Below are 23,186 nucleotides of genomic sequence, written 5' to 3' on the forward strand. Positions count from 1 at the left end.
GACCCTCTCTCTGCCCCACCCCAAAACAAAATAAAATAAATTGTTTAACGTCAGCATATTTGAGGATTTGTGTAATTACTAAGTATAGTAGTGCTTGTATGGAACTTACCAAAGGACTTGGCATATAGTCAGTGCTGGCTGTCATTAGAATTGTCAGAGCTCTTTCAGGTAGGGTCTAGGAGTGAACAGGTATGTCCCGTATCCCTGTAAGGCATTCCTGACAGTGCCCTGTGTGCCCCTTTAGGCTGGCAGAGAAGTACCGAGAGTGTCTGTCCAACAAGGAGAAGATCCTGAAGGAGATCGAGGTGAAGAAGGAGTATCTCAGCAGCCTCCAGCCCCGCCTCAACAGCATCATGCAGGTGGGTGTGGCTCTGCTCACCACACCAGCCACAGGCTGCTCCTCCTCAGTCGCACTGAGGGTGGTCCCCTGAGAGGACGAGTTTCGTTCTGAAGTAAAGACATCCTGGGCCTCTGGGTCAGGAGCATACTCGCACGCCTGGACTGTTGCTTATCCTTAGCTTTCAGGTTCCTCACCAGCCTGCTGTCTCTAGGCATTTACACTTACTTTGTGCAGACATGGACGTGCTTCACCCAGTTACCTCAGGGGCTGGGGAAGGAAAGTGGATGGCTCTCTAAAAAGAACTGACCTCGTTTGAAAAGCTTCCACTTTACATATATAGAATGAATCTGTGTGTGTGTGTACGTGCGTGTGTGTGTGCGTGCGTGTGCGTGTGTGTGCGTGCGTGTGCGTGTGCGTGTGTGTGTGTGTGTGTGTGTGTACAAACATATATACATACATATATGTTGTAAGTATGTGACCTGATTTTTGTTTGCTTGTCATGCCAGACTTGGTCTAAATTCTTAGAGTTTTCTGAAGCAAGATAAATGTTTTAATGAGGAGGAAGTTTGTAAAAGGAGTTGAGAGAAATTTAAACTGTTTTTCTTGGACTGGGCAAAGTCTTCACTTCCTCCTGTCAGCTCTAGACATGGATTTAGAGTTGTTAGCAAAAACATACTTTTCTAGTAGAACTTCATCATAGGAGAAAATGAACATGGCGCTGGGCTGCTGGCGGAGCTGGGAAACTGCAGCAGGAAGATTGTGAATTTGAGGCCTGCCTGTGCTGAATAGAGAGCCAGATTCTTTATTCTCCCTGGGCTACATAACTATACTGTTTCTCAAGCTCTGTTTGCTGGTACATGCCTTGGGGCTAGCCTGGTATGCATAGAAGTTCTAGGCTAGGCAGGTCTACAGAGTGAGATCCCGTCTCAAAATCCAGCAGAGGGGTGGGGGCGGGGAGGGGGGGATGAAGGGAAAACCAAAAGGCTGGGAATGGGAGTAGGCAACCAGGCTGCATTTACTCCAGGTCTTCTGCATTGCTGTCTCTCATGTGGACTGCACTTACTGCTTCAAGGTCGTGTACAGCATGGGCACAGTCCTCAGAATAATTAGATAGAAAGATCTCCTGTGAAACAGTCATAGTACAGTTTCATTTGTGTGCCTTGGTTCCTGCTGTGTCTATGGAGAGGATATATGTGTGTGAGTTTTGTGTGTGCTTAGTAAAATGCCTGTAGTCACATTAACAGTTACCTTGCTAACTGGGAGGTTTTGTTTTATAAAATAAATTTGAATATATCCATTTTTTCCTTTCTTTTTTCTTTCCTTTCTTTCTTTCTTTCTCTTTCTTCCTTTCTTTCTCTTCCTTCCTCTCTCTCTCTCTTTGTCTCTCTCTCTCTCTCTTTCTTTAAGACAGGCTTTCTCTGCGTGGTCCTGGCTATCCTGGAACTTGTTCGGTTGGCACCTGTGTCTCCTGTAGGCCTCATTTATTCATTGAGACAGGAGCTTACCCATTGGCTAGACTAACTGGCCCACCCGCCCCAAGAATCCTCAGGTCTCTATCCTGCCCTCCAGCACACAGTGCCAGGTTTGCAGTCTTGTCACATGTGTTGCTGGGATCTGAACTCAGATCCTCATGTTTGAGCAGCAAACACTTTACTGACTGAGCCATCTCCATAGCTCCTTGAATTCGTTTTCTTTTTTTTTTTGGTTCTTTTTTTCAGAGCTGGGGACCGAACCCAGGGCCTTGCGCTTCCTAGGTAAGCGCTCTACCACTGAGCTAAATCCCCAGCCCCTTGAATTCGTTTTCTGATACCATGCATACATACATACATACATACATACATACATACATACATACATACGTGCTTCTAGCCCCAACAACTAAGACAGGGGATTACTTGAGACCATAAGTGTGAGACCATCCTGGGCAACGTAGTTAGACCTCATTCCCTACAAAAATAATGTCATGATTTTGGGGCAGGAAAGATGGCTCAGTGGTTATACATACTATTGCTCTTCCAGAGGAACCAGTTTCAATTTTCAGAACCCTTATGGGCCTCACAATTCTCTGTAACTCCAGTTCCAGGGATCCAGCACCTTCTTCTGGCCTCTGTGGGCATGCACATGGTGCACAGACATACATGCAAACAAAACATCCATGTACATACAAGAAAAATACATTTTTAAATTAAAACACAGTTTAGTGGGTTTTTTTGTTTTTGTTTTTAATTGTTTTTGTTTTTGTCATTTGACGCAGGGTCTCACTACATGGCGTGAACTCAGAGAGACTCCTGCCTCCTAAGAGCTAGGATTAAAAGTGTGTGCCATTTTGCTTAGCTTAAAATAAAAAATATTTTTAAAATTCTTAATTTCTTGGGGGCTTGGGATGCAATTCAGTGGTAGATTACATATTTAGTATACAGAAGTACTTGGTTCATTCCCCATGACCAAAAATAACACCCACACTTTACATACAGAAAAGCATACGCTGCGTTATGTACAGCTGGGTGACTTTACTGAAGGAACACACCTATGTAACTATTCAAAAACAAGAGAAAGAACTTAATTTTTTTTAACTTTTATGTGTATGAATGTTTTGCCTTATAAATATATATGCACCACATATGTGCCTGGTACCTGAGAAATCAGAAGGGGTTGGATCTTCTAGAACTAGAATTATAGGTGGTCGTGAGCCACCATATAACCCGTGTGGGTGCTGGGAACGGAACGCAGGACATATTGAAGAGCAGTCAGTGCTCTTCAACTACTAAGCTGTCTTTCTAGCCTAGGCTGTCTTTTTATTTCCAGCTCCCAGACACCACATTCTCCTGCCCCTCAGTAACCATTATTTTGGCTTTTAACATCATAGACTAGCTTTCTCTGGGCTTGAGCTTTATATAAATAGAATCATACAAACTCTTTTGCCCAGTGGTATTTTAAAAATTTTTCTGTGTTCCTCTATCAATTTTTTTGTTTGTTTTTTATAATAATTTGATTTCAAATATTCCAAGACTGGGTCTGTTATAAATAATGTGCCTTTGAGTATTGTTATACGTGTTTTTTGGTCCTCAACTGTCCACATCTCTGTGGCGTGTGTACCTAGGTGTAAAACTGCCGGGTTACGTAGCTTCTTCTGTGTGTGCATTTGGCTTCCATACTTCTGATACCGTTTCCTAGAATGACCGCACATTCACAGATTCCTACAGTGGAACTTGAGATCCGTCAGGATCCTCGCCAGTGCTTGAAACTGCTATTGCTCCTAGTCTTAGCTAGTTTGGAGGTTGTCTTTAAAGTTATTTGTATGTGTGTGCGTCTGTGTATATGTACGATGTGTGCATGTATGTGTATGTCATGAAGGTGGAGGTTGGAGGACACCTTGCAGGAATCAGTTTTCCCCTTCCGCCGTGTGGTAGTGAGTGCCTCTCCCTGCTCACCCAGGAAGTCCCTGCTTTTTGTTTTGTATTTTTTCACTTCACCAGGGACTTCTGATGGTGAGCACAATACATTGCTCTTTTCCTTTCTTTCCATTCTCCCTCCACCCCTTTCTTGTTTTGCCTGCGGCACTCTCAGACCCTTAATAGTTTTCTGATTCTGTTGGAAATGTGCAAGTAACATCTTTTCATAATTCCATTTTCTTCTTGCTATTGTAAAATATGTTTTTATATTTAGCTTTTGTTTCACCATAGTTCTACTAGTTTATTATATATCATTTTTGTAAATACTGGCCGCTGGGTGACAGAGCTTAGTAATGGAATGTTTGCCTCACTTGTTCAAGGGCCTGGACTTACTCTCCAGTTCAGCCAAAAGAGTGAAGCATAGTCCCAAAGCCTCCGTGTGGAGACTAAAACCTCCTGTTGCCTGCAGGCTTCCCTGCCGGTGCAAGAGTACCTGTTCATGCCATTCGACCAGGCTCACAAGCAGTACGAGACCGCCAGGCACCTGCCGCCTCCCCTCTACGTGCTCTTTGTGCAGGCCACCGCATACGGGCAGGCCTGTGGTGAGTATGGGGCTGGGCAGGGAGGGGGCCATGGGAGAAGCCGCCATAGTGAGGAAGGGCTACCTGCCAGGAGAGCTCCCAGCTTTGCCCAAGAGTCCTCAGGTAGCAGAGGCCGCTTCCCCTTTGTTCCTTCAGCATGGCTGCTACACCAGCTAGCCGAGGCTTGATTAATGTGATGGATGTGTCAGATTGGAGGGCTTTGGATTTTTAAGAACCTGGCTGTACAGCTCTTAGGGACAGTGCCCAGACGGCCTGTGTTGGCTCTCAGGTGCTTGCTCCGTCAAGACTCACTTGGCAGGTGGATCAGTGTCTCTTGGTGTGTTTTTGGGGGGGTGGGGTGCTTGGTGAACTCTGATCCTAGGCAGCCCTCCCAGGCTTCTCCATGCCTGAAACAGCCTGCATGATTTGTGGTGCACTGCCCCGTGAGAGGATGGACCCCTGGCCACTCAGGCCAGCCTTGACTCTGCTAAGGATTTTAAAGTTTTGGCTCTGCCCAGGGCAGCTTTCACTTAGCACTTTTCTTCTGTTCACACCTTCTCCCATGGCACCAGACAGACATATACTATTCCTGTGCATGCCCTGTCCTAGCCATGGCACCTGGACATTACTATGTCTTTTCTTGTGTCTCCTTGTCCGTCCGTCTCCTCCCCCTCTGTTCTCTTCCGTTGCCGTCCCCAGCTCATATGACCTCCTCCCAGCCCCCTAGACAGGGTGAGTAACTTCCTCTTGTGTTTAAAGTTCTACTGTTTGCACTTCTATTTTCCTGTAGAATTCAAGACTAAACTATTAAAAAGCCTGTTGTAGGTAAGGGCTGTGACTCTGGTGGAGTGACCGCCTGGCATGTGGAGGTGTGAACTCGCTCCTCAAGGCAGTTCCCAGCGCTCACCTGGGGTCCCGCTTGCTTGGCTGGGATGGGATGGTTTCCAGATATAAAGCAGTAGGTGGCTGTTGGGGGACGTCTTCATAGTGTAGTTGGGCAAATGGTATCAGCGTTCTGTGACATTCCTACCCCCAAGACGGCGGAGGAGGGACTGGGGTGTAGCTTAAGCCCTGACTTATGTCTCACTACCATTAGGAAAGAAAAAGGTAGAGAAACTAGACTGTCTTACTTGCTCACAGCAGTAGGAGCCCAGAGTTCCACAGAAATGTGCCGAGAGTCTACTCATGACACATTAGGCAGAGTGGAGCAGATTGTTACTGAGTGCTAGAGAGACAGGCTCAAGTCCAGCCACCTGCTCCATCTGCTGAGTGCGGTCTGCTACTTCATGAGCCCTAAGCTTCTCTCGTGTCTCTACGGATAGTATGCCACAGCTCACGGCTGCGAGACTCCAGAGTGTATTGAGTTACGGCTGTGTGGTGCTCAGGAGCAAAGCCACAGCCTCACGCATGTTACCTGTGTGCCTTTCTGTGCTACATTCCTCACCCCAAAACTGATAATGCATCTAAAATGTAACCCTTAGCTTCTTGACTTCCTGCCACTCAACTACTACCAGTTCCCAAGTCTCCCCCTTACAGATATGGAACTGAGCCTCCGGTCAGTAAGTCTGGCTTCCAGGTCACAAATCCAGTAATGAGTGGGACGGGATTCACTCGGGTCTGGGACTAGGCCGCAGCATCCGTGTCCGTATCTGCTCTTCTCTGCTGCCCAGTAGGATGGGACAAGCAGGCCAGGTGCTCAGTGACACGCAGAATACAGAACTTTTTACAGAGGGTGGGATGGGGACAGGAGCCGGCTTCTGGGTGCGAACTTTCTTAGGATAGATAGCTGGTAGAAGAGTCCTGTGGGTGACCAACCCCAGTCTGTGTTCCTGGCTTTGCACCGGTCTCGGGGACGTTTAGCTGGGAAGCAGTGCACTGCATTATTTGTTCTTAGCAGCCATAGAGAAAGGACTTGAGGTGCTGTCTCTTCTGTGTGGTGTGCGTGTGCCCGCCCACTCAGTCAGTCAGGAGCGGGGAGTGCAGCAGAGGTCGCACTCAGCAACTTTTCCAAGAGGCCCTTTCTCACCTCCAGATAAGACGTTGTCTGTGGCGATTGAAGGCAGTGTGGATGAAGCCAAAGCCCTTTTCAAGCCCCCCGAGGACTCCCAAGGTAACATGGTGAATAGGATACTCACCAAGGATATCAGATCACTGCCGAGGTCTCAGTCCTTTGAGAAATGGCTGGATTGGGGCTGTTTAGCAGGAGTTTCAGGGTGGGCCCAAGAGAGCTCAGTCCCAGAGTCTCCAGTGCAGCCTTTGGATTTCAGGTACCACTAGCACCCACTAGCACCCAGGAGCACTTTGACCCTGAGGAAGGCAGGAAACGTGTTTGACTCATTGTAAAAGGAGCTGGTTATAGGTAAATGCCCATAATCCCCAAATTCTGGAGGTTGTGGCAGGAAAATTTACACAGATTTGAATCCAGATTGGTCAATAAAGCAACTTCCAGGCCAGTCTAAGTGACATTGGGCTGTCTCAGTGTTCCCTTGTTACCCCCCAAAAGAAAGACAAATTCTTTTTTTTTTCCTCTTTTTTTTTTTTCCTTTTCTTTTTTTCGGAGCTGGGGACTGAACCCAGGGCCTTGTGCTTGCTAGGCAAGCGCTCTACTACTGAGCTAAATCCCCAACCCCAGAAAGACAAATTCTTCATCTAGAATCATTGTGTGGATTACATGAAAGAGCGGTCTTGTCTTCTTCATACAGCACCCCTCTAATTATACCTGCAGCCATTGTTACTTATGCTGCTCTTAAAACTACCTCCAGTGAAGGGCTTTATGCTGCATAAAAATGACATTTAAAAGACCCTGGGAAACCAGGCCTGGAGGCTGGGGAGCTGGCTCAGCAGGTGAAGCGCTTGCTGCACAAACACGAAGACCTGAGTTCTGATCCCCAGCACCCACATCAGCAACACAATACAACACACACACAACAACACAACACACAACACAGCACAACACACACAACACAACATACACACACAACAACACAACACACACACAATACAACACACATAACACACACAACACACACAACAACACAACACACACACAACACAGCACAACACACACAACACAACACACATAACACACACAACACACACAACAACACAACACACACACAACACAACACACATAACACACACAACACAGCACAACACACACACAACACACACAACACACACACAACACACACAACAACACAACACACACACAACACAGCACAACACACACACAACACAGCACAACACACACAACACATACACAACAACACAGCACACACACAACGCAGCACACACAACAACACAACACAGCACAACACAAACCTGGGCATGACAGGGCCTGCTCCTACCTTCAATGCTGTGGGTGGAGAAAGCAGATCCAGGAGCTGGCTGGCCAGCCCTCTAGCTGGAATGTCCAGCTCTGTGAAAGACAACCTCAAAATAAATAAACAGCTGGGTGTGGTGGTTCACGCCTTTAATCCAGCACTCGGGAGGCAGAGGCAGGCAGAGCTCTGTAAGTTTGAGGCCAGCATGGTCTGTAGAGTGAGTTCCAGGACAGCCAGGACTACATAAGTCCTGTTTCTAAAAAACAAAAATAAGGTGGAGAGCTGACTGATGAGTGCATCCAGAGGACAATGTCCGCCCCTTGCGCCCATGTGGGCAAGTTCATGCACGCACGCTCAGAAAGCCAGGGCTGCTAGGATTATGTCATTCTTCCCATGATGTTTTCTATACCGAGTAAGAAGTAGCTAGTTAATTCAATACTTATGAAGAACTCACACAAAGGACCGTGTGAGTGGGCCCTCAGTCCCTGAGGGGGAGGTTCGTCATCCGGGCACCTCTGCAGTTACCTCACTTCTCACTGCCTTCTCTGCCGCTTCAGATGATGAGAGTGACTCGGATGCTGAAGAGGAGCAGACCACGGTAAGCCCGTCTTCTGTGGTGGGAACGTTATCAGCCATGCTGATGTTTTCCAGGACCACAGTCCTGAGAGCAAAAGGAGGGGGACTGAAGAAGCGTCTGCTGGGACAAGAGCCTGGCAGTGGGATAGCCGAGGCAGGAGAGTCCCATGCAGCTGTGCTGAGACTCTGGGAGGTAGAGTTGCAAAGAGGAGATTCACGTGACTCATGCTTGGGTTTTCCTTTTGTCCAGAAGAGGCGTCGGCCCACACTCGGGGTTCAGTTGGATGATAAGCGCAAGGAGATGCTGAAAAGGCACCCGCTGTCTGTCCTGCTGGATCTGAAGTGCAAAGGTCTGTCTGCATTCACTTAGCTCCGCAGTACCCAAGAGCTCGGTCAGCGGTCGGTGCAAAGCGTCCAGACAGCGGGAGACTCTGCCTGTAGTATTTCAGTGTCCTAGTTCTGGTTTTCCTCCGTTTAAAAAATGTGTGTGTGTGTGTGTGTGTGTGTGTGTGTGTGTGTGTGTGTGTGCGCGCGCGCACGTGCGCGCGCGCGTGAGTCTGTCTGTACCACTGCAGCATGCATATGGAAGTCAGAGAACATTGGGGATTGATTCTTTCTATGAATGTCTCAGGAATTGAGCTGAGACCATCAGGTGGCATGTGACTTTACCCTCTGAACTGCCACCCTGACCGATTTTCATTTTACATGGCGTGGTGTTTTTGTTTTTATTATTCTTTTGAGATGGGACTTTAGCAGTCCTGGCTGTTCTAGAACTTCTATATAGTCCAGGTGGCTGAGAACTTAGACATCCTCTTGCTTCTTAGCCTTCTAAGAGCTGGGATTAAATATGTGCACACCACGCCTGGCCTCTGGTGTGATTGATAACTGAGCTCTTTTCCACTCCTGTAGACAACAGTGTGCTCCATCTGACTTTCTTCTATCTCATGAACCTCAACATCATGACAGTGAAAGCCAAAGTGACGACCGCCATGGAGCTGATCACCCCCATCAGTGCAGGGTATGAGGACAGACAGATGGGCAGGCGGACAGATGGGAGGGAGGGGTGTGGAAGGGGGACATGCCGAGAGCCCTGTTCCCTAGTCCTCCCTCTATCTGTCACAGGATCCTTTGCCATTGCTGATTTCTGTTACTGTGTCCCCAGAGTTTGGGAATCCTGACAGTTACTGAAATTTAGAAGTGCTCTCTGATTTACATCTGTGAGATCTCTTAATCCATAGCGGATAGAAATCATATTTGCTTTTAGAGCAGAGCCACAGACTTTTTACAGTCAGTAATGCGTGTAAATATATGAACAAGGTATGGGATGTGACCAAAATAACAAATTTTGGCCCTTTTCTCAGTTTTGTCCCAGGGTGCCAGGATATTGTTTCCCAGCTCAGTTCAGTCCCCAATTTTGTCTTAACTCGGTGGTAAGTGGAGGACTATAACCAGGCAGCCACAGCACCCCTAGGATGCCCTGACAGCGCCCCTGGGACGCCCTGACGTTGGTAGTCTTGTTCTGCGGTCCGGAATGGAAGAGCAGAGGACTGAAAGGACTGGGGTGACCTAGCCTGCCGCACTGAGAGGATTACTGCCCTCTCCTAGCACCCGGCCCTGCTGTCCGCTGCAGAGGGAACCCTGAGGCCCAGAAAGGCACAGGTGTGGTACCTCAGGCAGCAGAGCTCTGCCTAGCGCTTTCCATTCTGCCAGATGGGAGGAGGAGTTCCTGGCTTTTAGAGCCTGCACTTAGTGTCTGCTCTCTCTTCAGGCTTCTGCAGCCTAGGAGTTTGGGCTTCCTGGGCATGCGGGTGCAGTTAACCCTGTTCCCAGCAGAGGGAGCCTAGAACTTGTTTCGTCTAAGTTTCACATGTTAGTCAAGTTTTTCCTTCACTGAGCAGTTCTAGGTCTCAGTCAGTGTCTGTCTGTTGTCTGTCTGTCTGTCTCTCTCTCTCTCTCGTGCAGTGTCACTGTATAGTCTTGGCTGACATGGAACCTGCTATGTAGACCTTCCAGTTCACAGAGATCCTCCTGCTTCTTGAATTCTTGAGTTCAAGTTCTAGCTGGGCTGTGTAGAAAGTTCCGGGCTAAGATACATAGTAAGACTCTAGTTCCGGAAGACTAAGTAAGTTTAGTGAGGTAGAGATGCTAAGTCTATAATCATTGCTCATTGAATCCATTTGTCAAGTTGCTCCACCATACCCTACAGATGTATGTTTTTCCATATGTACAGTGTAGAGAAATTGCATCATCAAGGACCTGTGCTCAGTGTCCAGGTCACTTGTAAAAATTTAATTGCTCATGTAAAATTATTAACTATTTCTGACAGGATTTCTATTTATAATTTCATGTGGCTTTCCTTCTCCAAAGTAATGCCTGGCCACCAGATAGTTTATCTGCGTGTGTGTTCATGTGCATATATAGGTGTAGGGGCCTGTTATCTTGTCTGTGTGTCTGTGTGTCTGTGCGCATGTGCAGACACACGTGTGTGGGGGCCAGAGGACATTAGCCACCCTCAGCCACTCTCCACCTTACTTTTTTTTTTTTTTTTTTTTTTTTTGGTTCTTTTTTTTCGGAGCTGGGGACCGAACCCAGGGCCTTGCGCTTCCTAGGTAAGCGCTCTACCACTGAGCCAAATCCCCAGCCCCTCCACCTTACTTTTGAAGCAGGCCTCACTGAACCTGGCATCTACAGACTCCACTAGACTGGTGGCCAGAAAGCCTGGTCCCCCTCCTCATCAGCTCGAGGTGTGCACTGCTGTGCTAGGTTTTATTCCAGTGGTGGTCATTGACCTCAGGATCACGCTGTGTGGCAAGCACTTTACCAGCTCAGTTACGTTCTCAGCCTGCAATATAATCCTGGAAGGGATCATTTTAAAAACAGCAAAGCGAAACAAAATACTAAAGACTCCCGTTCTCAAGAGCCAGGGAGATGGCTTCTTAGACAAAAGCACTTGGTACCTAGCTCAGTGACCTGAGTGCAGTTCTTAGAGCTCCTGAAAAACACAGCTCTGACTTACCCCTCAGCCCGGACTGCCTGGAGTGTATCATACCAGGCAGAGACAGAGAGCCCTTCCTCAGTAGGATGCGGACAAGAAGTGACTCCTGAAAACTGCCCTCTGTGCCACAGGGCATGCATGCGCACAAAATAAAGAAAAAATGTTCTTCCTGATCACAGAGTGTGATTTGAGCTTCAGTGTCCTGTCTTTTAAAGCCTTGAGAACTGGGTTGATAATCCTTTCTGTTCACGAGGTTTGTGAAGAGTCCACTGGCTTGAAGCACACAAATGATTGGACTCACAGGAAGCATTCAGTGAACAATGGCGGTAGACACAAGTGTGTTGGGGCCTTTGATCCCAGCACACAGAGGCAAAGGCAGGCAGAGCTCTGAGTTTATCTATAAGGCCAGCCTAGAGTGAGTTTCAGAACAGCCAAGGCTACACAGAGAAATCTTATTCCCCCTTCACTTCCCCCTCCCCCCCCAAAAAAACCAAAAACAAAAAACTCAACAACAAGAAAAAGATGGTGGTTGACATCCTGAGGACTGAGTGGTGCATTGCCACTCTCCAATGCCCAGGTCCACTCTGAGGCTCCATGTTGGCCAGCATTTTCACTGTGGTCTTTGCTTCCGCAGCGACTTACTGTCTCCTGACTCGGTCTTGAGCTGCTTGTATCCTGGAGATCATGGAAAGAAAACTCCAAATCCAGCCAATCAGTATCAGTTTGATAAAGTTGGGTGAGTAAACAGGGCTTCAACTTTTCCCGAGTCTGTGGCTGTGTCTGGAGGTCCAGGCCAAGCTGGAGACCTATTAGGGCCAGAGGCCACCCAGAGGACCTTGGGGCTGGAGGGGACATCTTCCCGTTCTTATGTAGAAGGCAAAGGGATGTCATGGGAAGATGGAAGATTGGGAAGTGTAGGGTACGAGTGTTAGGGATGTGGCTCTGTGGTACTGTGGTGGGGTAGATGCCTAGCACCCCCAAAACCCAACCAAACAACCACCAAACCAAAATACCCAGTATCTATAATAAATGTCTGGAAGTGGCCTGTGGTGACTGTGAAAATGGATCACTAATCTCTTGACCCAGAAGCCCTACAAAATCATGCAAATCAAGAAGTTTAAATCTTCATGTTCACTTTATGAAGACCTGTGAGACTGCCCAGGCCATCAAGGGTATACATATCTGGAAAGTGTCTGAAAGATGTCACTTTAAATAAGCCAAGGGTGCCATTGGGCTGTATAACATGGAGTCAGTAGGTGTACCTAGGCCAAAGAGTGAGAAGAATGCTTAAACGTGCAGAGCAGTGCTCCCTATGCCAGTTAGGGTGTAGATGCTTGTCACTGAACAAATGCAGAGCAGTGCTCCCTATGCCAGTTAGTTAGGGTGTAGATGCAGAGCAGTGCTCCCTATGCCAGTTAGGGTATAGATGCAGAGCAGTGCTCCCTATGCCAGTTAGGGTGTAGATGCAGAGTAGTGCTCCCTATGCCAGTTAGGGTGTAGATGCTCATCACTGAACAAATGCAGAGCAGTGCTCCCTATGCCAGTTAGGGTATAGATGCAGAGCAGTGCTCCCTATGCCAGTTAGGGTGTAGATGCTTGTCACTGAACAAATGCAGAGCAGTGCTCCCTATCCCAGTTAGGGTGTAGATGCTCGTCACTGAACAAAGTGCGTAAGACGTGCAGATGACCTTACAGCCCTCGTGGCCAGAGTAACCTACACAACTCCCTCCACGCCGTGATGATCCTGGAAGAAAAGGGACACAGGGTTCCAAAGCCAATAGGATGCTGCATGAAGGAAGAAAAAGATGTCCCTGACGAAACAAAAACTTAAGGCACAGGCATAAATTCAGCAAAGGTTCAGAAAAAAGTACAAACTAACACAAAAACAATGTCTGCATTTGAGTTCTTGATTGCTTGAGTTTTTTTTTTTTTTTTTTTTTTTTTTTCTTCCTTTTTTTTCGGAGCTGGGGACCGAACCCAGGGCTTTGCTACCACTGAGCTAAATCCCCAACCCCGATTGCTTGAGATTTAAAAACCGTTTTGCAGTGGGTAGTGCAGTGAAGAGGTCGGCGCGCTGCCTGCCTTCTTGAGAGCTGCCTTATGACACAAAGGTTCCAAGGCAAAATGAAGTGAATGATGGAGATAAATCCCAGGGGTTGATCTCATGGGATGCAGAAGGACTGTGTCCTGGGTCATGCAGCAGTCGAGATGAGCGTCCGGCCTTGTGTGAGCATGTGGCTCCTGAGCTGCATTCCCAACTCATACAATTATTTTATTCTGTCTTGTCTTGTGTTTTCCAGCATCCTGACTTTGAGAGACTATGTACTTGAGTTAGGTCACCCCTACTTGTGGGTACAGAAGCTGGGTGGCCTCCACTTCCCCAAAGAGCAGCCCCAGGTGTGTATTCTGACCCTGCCTCCTTGGCTGAAGGGCTCTACCTCTCCTCTTCCTGGACATATTAGAGAAGGCCTCTGATAGCTTCTTAGGGTTCTGATCTAGCAGGATGTCTTCCTTTGAGGCTATGATCTGACCTCCATTGAGTGCTCAGGGCACTAAAATACCCCACCCAGTCTCCAAGCGTTGGAATGACTTGGCTTCCCTAGGAGCTTTGTGCCATCTAAACCAAAGCTCTCTTGGTCTTGCCCAGAATGGCACAGCCAGCATTTGCTGCCCTTGGGGATGCTACAAGTGAGGATGGGCAGAGTCCTAGGGCAGACGCCTGCCTTTTCTCAGAAGCTGGTCACAGATTCATGGAACCCTGGTATCTTGTGTTTTTGCCAGGACTTAGCATTTTACCTGCTATAGTGGGCAAGCAGCCATTCCCAAATAGCACCTGCCTTAGGACATGGCTGTGCAGTCTGGCTGGTCCTGGGGGTGGTGGCAGTCCCTGGTGGCAGGACAGGGAGCTCTCACTTGTGTCCTTCATTGTCATTCACTATTAGCACACGGTGATGGCTGACCACTCACAGAGCGCTAGCCACATGGAGACCACCATGAAACTGCTCAAGACTAGGGTACAGTCCCGCCTGGCTCTCCACAAACAGTTCGCATCTCTGGGTAAGCTGGGGCAGGGACTAGGGCCTGACAGGACTCTGTCAACATATGAGCAGAGACCACACCTTTTTCCTCAGAACTTGTAAATCCTGATTACAGATCAGAGAGACCTGTGTTCTGGCCTTACTGAGCGGGAGATGTTAGGCAGTGGGGAAAGCCTCAGGCCCATTCAGACGAGGTCTGGGCTCCCTGCGGACTCATTGGTTCTGTGTCAGCCCTCCCAGAGGACACCAAAGCCATTGGCACAGGTTCACAGGTTCATCAAGGCAGCGCGTCCTAGGTGCCTGCATCACAGATCCGTATGCACTTGGCAGTGTTTAATGAGAGTCTAATTCATGCTGGTGCCCCATACAGCCTGAGAGGAGGAACAATGGGACCTGTGTTCACTGAGCTCACATGCAGGTTGTGGGTACGCAGGGTCACCCCGCCATCCTTCCCCTAAGACCCACTGAGCAAGCGCTTCCAAGTACAGCGGAGCCCCTGGATTGTCTTCTAAGCTCCCAGGTGACTATGATGAACCACTGACCTCAGTAGTGGCCAAGTAGCTTCTTAGTGAATTCAGTTAAAACTTGTTGGTATTTACAAGACATTTGTAGGGTAGGGGTAAGGTTTTGGAGGGAGTCAGATCTTTTTTGGTATTAAAGAATTACTATCTGCTGGGTGTTGGTGGCGCAGGCCTTTAGTCCCAGCACTCAGGAGGCAGAGGCAGGCAGACCTCTGTGAGTTTGAGGCCAACCTGGTCTATAGAGCAAGTTCCAGGATATCTAGGGTTACACAGAGAAACCCTGTCTCAAAAATCCAAAGAATAAAGTAAAATTAAATTAGTGAATGAGAAGAATCACTGTCAAGCTAGGCACTGGTTGTCCAGGACCCACCTGGATACAGGAACCCCCTTCCCTGGTCCAGGCCACTTCCTTGGTTCCCTGTGGACCCTGATGTCCAGTGCGGCATCACGCATCCCTCCCTCAGGCCGTGCTCCCCACTCAGCATTGCCATTGTCACGGTTGGATGATTGTCATCAGATAGCGTCCCTGTGTTGGCATATTTGTTGAAACACCAGCAGGGAACTGACACAGAACACTGCAGTTGGTTTTCCAGTCAAGGTCAGCTGAGAGAAGGCAGCGCTCTCAGCTATTTGATCTAATTAGCAGTTGGTGCCGCAAGGCACTGGTGCTGGTTGTGGCCTCAGGGCTATGTTTTGCTACGCATTGTCTGCATTAAGGATAGAGCACCATGAAGGCAGGTGCTGGGTCCCTGTGTGAAGGGACAGCAGGTGAATGCCTCTGTTCCTGTCGTGTATGAGCAGGAACTGCTTGAGCATCAGGTGTACTGGACAAGTGGCAAGGCCACCTGAGCCCTCCATCGAGCCACAGGCAGGTGCCAGTTGCCCAACTGTGGCCTCTGATTTCTACCTGTAATGTCTGCTGCCTTGCTCTCTTTTAGAACATGGCATTGTGCCAGTCACCAGCGAGTGCCAGTACCTCTTCCCTGCCAAGGTTGTTTCCCGACTGGTAAAGTGGATGATAATGGCCCATGAAGATTACATGGTAGGTAGAATTAGAGTCCTGTGAGCATGTCACCCATCAGTCCCTGTCCCCAAGCCCTGCCATCAGTGCAGAGGCTTTGAAGGAGCAGCAGCTCATACTGGTTACTGTTCTAGGAGCTGCACTTCACTAAGGACATTGTAGAGGCCGGCCTGGCTGGGGACACCAACCTCTACTACCTGGCGCTTATCGAAAGGGGAACAGGTAGGCGATGGCTCTGAAGTACCACACATGCCTGGAAGTTGCCCAAAAGAAGCAGAAAGGTCCTAGAATCCTCTATGGGGGTTTACACACACTAGTGACAGCCAGTTTCACTAGCTGAGGAAAGTCTGGCCGAGTCAAAGTTTGCTCTCACCTTTGCTTTCTGTTTACTTCTTTTTCTGACTAACAGAAGGGCAGGACTGTTTCTTGGATTGTAAAGTTTGGATAACAAACCCTGCCTTTTTTTTTTTTTTTTTTTTAATTGGATACTTTTTCATTTACATTTCAAATGTTATCCCCTTTCCCAGTTTCCCATCCATAAACCCCCCATCCCATCCCCCATTCCCCTTCTTCTATGAGGATGTTTCCCCCACCCATCTACCCCTTCCTGCCTCCCTGCCCTGACACTCTCCTACATTGGGGGGTCCAGCCTTGGCAGGACCAAGGGCTTCTCCTATTAGTGCCCAACAAGGCCATCCTCTGCTACATATGCAGCTGGAGCCATGGGATGGTGGTTTAGTCCCTGGAAGCTCTGGTTGGTTGGTATTGTTGCTCTTATGGGGTTGCACACCACACCCCTTCCCTCCTTCTACACAGTCCCTGTGGAGTCTGGAACCCTGTGGTTCCCTCCTCTTCTGACATCTGCCAGGACCTACCCAGAGGCCACTAACCATGCTCAGGCGCTAGGCTGTTGTCCTATCCCACCTCAGCTGTGATCACTGGGCTGAGGAAGATGGTGTGATCCTTCAGTTGTCAGTAGGCTGAGTGATGTAAGAAAATTTGTGAACTGGGGATATAGTTTAGGGGTAGAACACTTGCCTAGCATACCCGAGACCTTAGATTTATTCCCCAGTACCACAAAAGATAAGCTAAACAAAATTAATTTCCCAAAGCTGGAAGCATAATAAAGAAGGGCTTATTTAGCTCATGAGTGTGTGGGTTTGCTTGTTACGATTTTTATTAAATTTATTTAATGTATGTGTGTGCATTCAGGTGTAAGACACACACGTGCACGCACACACGTGCACCAGTTATCAGAGGACAGCTTGAGGGAGTCACTTCTTTCCTTCAACCTTGTGGGTTCCTGGGATCAAACTCCAGTCATGAGGAGAGGACACCTTTACCTACTGAGCAGTCCTACTGGCTTTGTGTGTGTGTGTGTGTGTGTGTGTGTGTGTGTGTGTGTGTGTGTGTGTGTGTGTACGTACGTGCGCATGTGTGTGTGAGTGTTTGTTTGTTGAGACAGAGTCTCATGTAACTCTAGCTGGCCTAGAACTCACAGAGATCCATCTACCTCTGGGATGGAAGGCACGCACTGCCACACTGTTTTAATTTTGTCTTTGAGATCAGCTCAGGCTGGCCTTGAACTCTGATCTTTTTTTCTTAGCCTCCAGAGCACTGGGATTGCACACACGAGCCACCATGTGTAGCCTAGTTTAGCTTTACTATTTGAAGGCTAGAAGTCCCAGGGGCCTCATGGCAGGTGACAGTACAGCGACGTGGAGACGGTGGCACAGGTGAAAAGGAAGCCGAGGGAGTTAGGAGCCAAGGCTGTTCTATAACAGTGCTCTGGACACTAAGCAGAGTCTCGCAAGAAGACTTAATCCTTTCAGAAGGCAATTCCCTCTCATCCAGAACCCAACTACCTCTCACTAGAGCTGACTTCTCCAGGTTCAACCTGGCAGCAGCACAGGGAGCCAACTTCTTGTATAAATCTCTGGGTAATGCACAGGAGCCAAATCAGAAGCACTAGTCCAAAGATCTGGGAGCTAGGGAGAGGGCCCGGTGGGTCGGAGCTCTTACTGCATAATCCTGATGACCTGAACTTGGTTCCCAGAAGCCACGTCAGCGTGTGGAATGGAGTGGAGTGTGTCTAATCCCGGCACCCCTGGGAAGAAGGGGTCAAAGGCTGTCTGTCAGCAGAGGGAAACTTCATATGAGAGAGCTTATTCTCTGATTGTGCATGCACATCCGCTGCCCAGCAGTTCCAGTTGAACTCAGTCTTGTACTTTTGCAGCTACTCACTGGGAGACATTTCTGTCAGAGCCTCCCTTTGACCGATGTGACGTGAGAAGCTGGGACCGTTTGCCACTAGTCCACTGTGGGAGTTAGAGCAGGAGGATAAGGAGTTCAAGGTTGCCCTTCATTATGTATTGAATCTGAGGCTACCTTGGGCTACATGGGACTCCCTTAACAGCAACAACAGATTCTTTTTTTTTTTTTTTTTTTTTTAAAGAAAGATAAGAAGGAAGGAAGAAAAGGAGTTGGGGAGAGACAGAGAGAGAGAGACAGAGAGACGAGAGGAGCTGGAGAGATGGCTCAGTGGTTAGGAGCTGCTCATCCAGAGGACCTGAGGTCAATGTCCAGCACCCACATGGCAGCTCACAACTGTAACTTCAGTCCCAGGGATCCAATGCCCTGTTCTGGCCCCTGAAGGTGCAGCATACATGTCGGTGCCAAGATACATGGAGGCAAACCACCAAACAAGGCATACACACACATGCACACAATTTTTTTTTTTTAATTATGACACTTCTCCAGGTAGCAGGTTTAGTCCATTGACAAACACCATCAGGTAGAACAGGGTCTTTGGAGGAACCAGAGTCGCTGTACCTTACCCTGAGGACCTGGCAGCCCGGCTCCCATTCTAAGACCGTCAGTGTCAGCACTCAGCAGCACTTCACTTAGAGGAGGCATTTGTGTTGACTCTGGGACATGTGGAGACCACCACGGAAGGCTGGGTAATCACGATTTTTTTTGCCTCTCCCTTCTCAGCTAAGCTTCAGGCTGCTGTGGTACTGAACCCTGGCTACTCCTCCATCCCACCTGTTTTCCGACTCTGTCTAAACTGGAAAGGGGAGAAAACCAACAGCAACGATGACAACATTCGGGTAAGGCCCACATGGGTGGCAGGAGAACAGGGAGCCCTAGAGAGGTGGGCAGTGTGTCAGTCTCAGGACAGGGATGTACCAGGATCTACAGAACATGCTCGCCGCTTAATTTCCTGAGGCCCACAGTGTTTCCCGTTTAGCACTGTTAACTAGCAAAATGTCTGTGCACCAACCACTCCAGCACCTGATGGGTGGCCACACAGTGAGGAGCAGACAGACACACAGACAGCTGGATCCGGTGGTCTGACTGCTGGAGAGACCTTAGGCCATCCCCAAGCCCAGCATGTTTGTTAGGTAAGGTTGAATAGAGAAGCAGGGTTGTGGTACAGAGACAGATCAAGAAGGTGGGTTTAGCCAACCTCAGCAGGAGCGGACTATAGGGAACCGTCTCCTGGCTGTAAATCTCAGAAAGAGAAAGCTGTGGTGGACATTTTCTGTATACACCATCAACATCTACACACAGATCAGAAGAAAAGGCTCGGGCATTCCTCCTAGCCTCATGTCGGGCAGGGGTAGGCTTTGCTGTACTCTTGTGGGTCTGAGGCGAGAGTCCTAGATAGGCTAGTTCATGCCAACAACACATATCCACTCAGGGTTCCTACACTCCCTTCAGCAAGGTGCGGTGGCAGCACTGGGGAGGCAGAACAGACCAGCTTGGTCTGCACAGTAAGTTCCAGGCCAGCCAAGGCTACACAGTGAGACCTTACCTCTAAAATAAAACCAAAACTTGTCTTGAAGTCGAGTCACCTTGGCCTCTGATGGTAAGCAGACGCAGAAGCACCATAGCAGACTCAGATTCAGTGAGGGCGCTGTAGCTGCTGCCCAGGGCCATGCCTCGTGGTGGGTCTTCGTAGCCTGTGGCCCAGAGCACGTCTTCCTCTATATACCCGTGTTCCTTGCTGGTATCTGGGGTGGGACAGTGGGTGGTAATCAGGACCCCATTGTCTTGAGGAAACAGGATCTCTGGGTGAGGCTGTGGCACAGCTCTGGGTACAGCTCCTGTGCAGGCAGCAGCCGTAGCTCATGTGCCATCAGGTCAGCCATGAGGTGAAGGTGTGACCATGTGCTCAGCCATACCGAGGATCAGTTGCTGAGGTGCTGGCTTCCCACCCCCACAGGCTATGGAGAGTGAAGTCAATGTGTGCTATCGGGAGCTCTGCGGCCCTCGGCCCAGTCACCAGCTCTTGACCAACCAGCTGCAGAGGCTGTGTGTGCTGCTGGATGTCTACCTGGAGACCGAGAGCCATGATGACAGTGTAGAGGGCCCCAAGGAATTTCCCCAGGAGAAGATGTGCCTGCGGCTCTTTAGGTGAGTAGAGGTGACTTCTCATGAGGAGGTGACTTCTCATGAGGACATGGACAGAGATCTCAGCCTCTAGAAGACTAGGTCTCATTGGACAGGGCCGGGCACATAGAGCATCTGTCTTTGTAGCAGAAAACTCTGCTGCCAGAGTTCCAGGAAAACCTTGTCTTCCCCTTCCTGAGACTTCCTTGCTACCGCAGCCTGGCTCACCTGTTCTTGGTCACCCCCTGGAGTAAGCAGCCAAGGAAACTGTACTGAGCCGTGCTACAAAGCTTTGACTGAGCTTTGTTTCTGTGGGAAACTGCAGGGTCTGTTTACTTTTGGCATCCAAGCGAGCACTTTGGGTGGTGGTGCATCCCCACTGTCCCTGGTGAGTTTGCAGCATCTGAGTCCCGTGGTGAGACTCAATACAGCGGGCAATCAGACAGCACAGGGGAAAACAAAAACAGCTCTTCTAGAAGGCAGGCAGCTCAACTCCGTTTCAGCCAGCACTGAGCCCTGGTCCTGGGGCTGAAGTGGGGGAGTGATACCTTCTATGGAGCTCAGACTGCCTCAGATAATCTGTGTACAGCTCCCAGACCATTGCTGCTTCAAGTTCAGGGCTCAGAGTATGCTCTTGGCAACATGTGTGGACTCGCAGTACCTCAGACTAGTTTTCCATTAGAGTTTCTTTCCTGTCCCCTCATGTGTTTGTTTGTTTGCTTGCTTGCTTTCAAAACCCTAGAGAATATTTCTTAGTCTCCTTCTGTTGTGGACAAAGCAGGTAAAGAGGAGCTTTGTTTGGATTATTTTTATAATCTGTCAGGCCCGGTGTCACGACTGACGCCTGTAATCTTAGCACTTGGAAGTTGGAAGCAGGAGGATTGCCATCAGTTCAAGGCTAGCCTTAGCTACAGAATAAACAAGACCAAAAGTTCCTCACCTTGCTCTCCGTCTTATTCTTGCGAAGTCAGTTGTAACGTACAGGGAGGTGTCCTAGCACTGTCCCTCTTGTCTGGCACCTCTGCCGCCCTGGCTCATGGTGGCATTTAATAATAACTAGAAATGTCCCAAGTGGCTACAGGAGGCAGAGCTGACCGCCAAATGCCAGCCTGAGTCTTGCTCTCTGCAGTGATCTGCGTGAAGTCTCAGCTCTTGCCACCTCTCCCGCTACTCCAGCATTTGCAGGATGGGAGCCCCACACAGCTTGTGCTTGCTTTCTCTCGAATGGTTTCTGGAAGACTCATTTCCTCACGTGTTGAGCTGTATCCCTGCTGTGGCAGGACTGAACATCGTAACTGATGGGTGGCTTACAAGGTTCTTGGCCGGGAGTCCAGCTGACTGCTGGGGTTTGGGTCATCAAGAGGCTGAGTGCAGGGTCCTGCTATGAGCTGGTGACCTTAGCTGGAGCTTGGACTGAGACTTCACCACTCTGACTGGGTGCAGCCTCTGCTGTTTGGAGGCTTATAATGCCATGAATGGTCTCAGTTCCAGTTCCAGCTTCCACCTCGGAGATGAGGAGCCTCTGTATTTCACCTCCAAGCAGCACATACTGTATGTGTGAGAAGTGTCAGCACAGTACAGGCTGGAGAAGAAGGTTTTAGTACCCTCAGCCACTGGAGAAGAGTAAAACTTTCTCTTTTAGTTTTTCTATTCTCTGCTGCCCGCTCACATGTGTCTTAGTTCTTTTTCTATTGTGATAAGACATCATGGATGAAAGGGCTCACTCCAGTTTACAGTTAGTCCTTCCGGAAGCAGAGGCCATGGGGGAATGCTGCTGACGGCTTGCTCTGCGTGGCTTGCACATTCCACTCGCTTCTTCCTATTTGACTCTGACCTGTGTTGGGAAAAAACTGTCCTGCACACATACTCCCTTAGACCGAGTCCCAGCGAGCCCCATTACTGCTTGTTGGATGTCAGTCATGGACAGAGATGGACAAGGAAGGAGCCCTTCTTACAGATGTTCGTCTTTATGGAGCTGTGTGGAACATGTCCCTCTGTAAAGATTTTACCTGAGGACCCAGAGTTACTGCTGAAATCTTCACAGGAGGAACTTTGAAGATAGATCTTGGCCTGCTTGGCCATGACTGGGCCTTCCTGGAACAAACAGGCTTTGGTGTTGGCGCTCTGGTTGGGTTCCGTTGCTTCCTGGCCATGCAGTGCACAGTCTTGTTCTTTTGCAACTGTAGACATAAAGTGTTTGTTGATAACATTATAAGCAATGGTCTAGAGCATGTTTGGGCCCTGACCCCAAAATGTCTGATTAAGGGATCCTCCAGGTTCACATTCGTAAGCACATAGAGACACTTTTACAAAGATGGTGTCACTCCTTCACCAGTGTGGTCTGGTTTCTCACCTTCTCACTGTGCCCTGTGTCTGAACTATGCAGCTCTAACTTTCCCCCAGTGACCGCTACATGGCATTCTCTGGTGAGTGAACTGTAATTTATTTTATCAGCCCAGAAGGCATGCTATTAACTGCTCTCCCTCTTGTTTCTCTAGGGGTCCAAGTAGGATGAAGCCGTTTAAATATAACCACCCTCAGGGATTCTTCAGCCACCGCTGACAGACTTCCCTCTCTACCTGTCAGCCCCCAAGCCCTGCCCTGACTCCTGGGTATCTGAGTTTTGCTTTGGCCGCCTGTGGTTCTTGATATTTTCCAAAGACACCGGCTAATTAAAATGTCGTGTGACCAAATGGCCTGTTTGTCGCTCCTTGGGCAGTCAGGATCAGGGGGACCATGGCAGCATGAAGACTTTCTGGATGCGGGTTGTAAGGGTGGCCGAGAGATGGAGGTTGGTACCTGCTCATCACACAAAGCATCTTGGTACCTCTCAGCCTAGTTCCTACTGATGAGGACGCTGCCAGAGAAGCCCACGTCAGCACATCCAGATATTCCTTCCTCAGCCTTCCTTCTCTCTGTGGTCAGTGATGCGGGTGCTGGGATGTCATGTAGAACAGATGATGCCCGGGCTGGAGAGATGGCTCAGCGGTTAAGAGCACTCACT

The 23,186-nt window shown here is 48.9% G+C and overlaps 1 protein-coding gene across 5 annotated transcripts in view; it reads left to right on the forward strand.

The window, feature by feature from the left end:
• Nucleotides 1-22,875, forward strand: part of Thoc5 (THO complex subunit 5) — a 33,771-nt gene extending 10,896 nt beyond the window's left edge. For 2 of the 5 annotated variants that reach the window (NM_001401407.1, XM_087583866.1), the window contains 15 exons: nt 245-359; nt 4,202-4,334; nt 5,013-5,045; nt 6,346-6,423; nt 8,194-8,234; nt 8,463-8,562; nt 9,122-9,230; nt 11,842-11,943; nt 13,508-13,604; nt 14,150-14,264; nt 15,705-15,808; nt 15,922-16,009; nt 18,782-18,897; nt 20,016-20,206; nt 22,681-22,875. In NM_001401407.1, the coding sequence (NP_001388336.1) occupies nt 245-359; nt 4,202-4,334; nt 5,013-5,045; nt 6,346-6,423; nt 8,194-8,234; nt 8,463-8,562; nt 9,122-9,230; nt 11,842-11,943; nt 13,508-13,604; nt 14,150-14,264; nt 15,705-15,808; nt 15,922-16,009; nt 18,782-18,897; nt 20,016-20,206; nt 22,681-22,744 (1,486 nt within the window). In that variant the 3' untranslated portion in view covers nt 22,745-22,875. The remainder of the gene's footprint in view (nt 1-244; nt 360-4,201; nt 4,335-5,012; nt 5,046-6,345; nt 6,424-8,193; nt 8,235-8,462; nt 8,563-9,121; nt 9,231-11,841; nt 11,944-13,507; nt 13,605-14,149; nt 14,265-15,704; nt 15,809-15,921; nt 16,010-18,781; nt 18,898-20,015; nt 20,207-22,680) is intronic. The other 3 variants (NM_001401408.1, XM_087583867.1, NM_001012153.2) reach the window with 2 other exon arrangements.
• The last annotated feature ends 311 nt before the right edge of the window (nt 22,876-23,186 follow it).

The sequence above is a fragment of the Rattus norvegicus genome, chromosome 14 (assembly GCF_021556685.1).
Source record: "Rattus norvegicus strain SHRSP/BbbUtx chromosome 14, alternate assembly SHRSP_T2T, whole genome shotgun sequence".
NCBI lineage: Eukaryota > Metazoa > Chordata > Mammalia > Rodentia > Muridae > Rattus > Rattus norvegicus.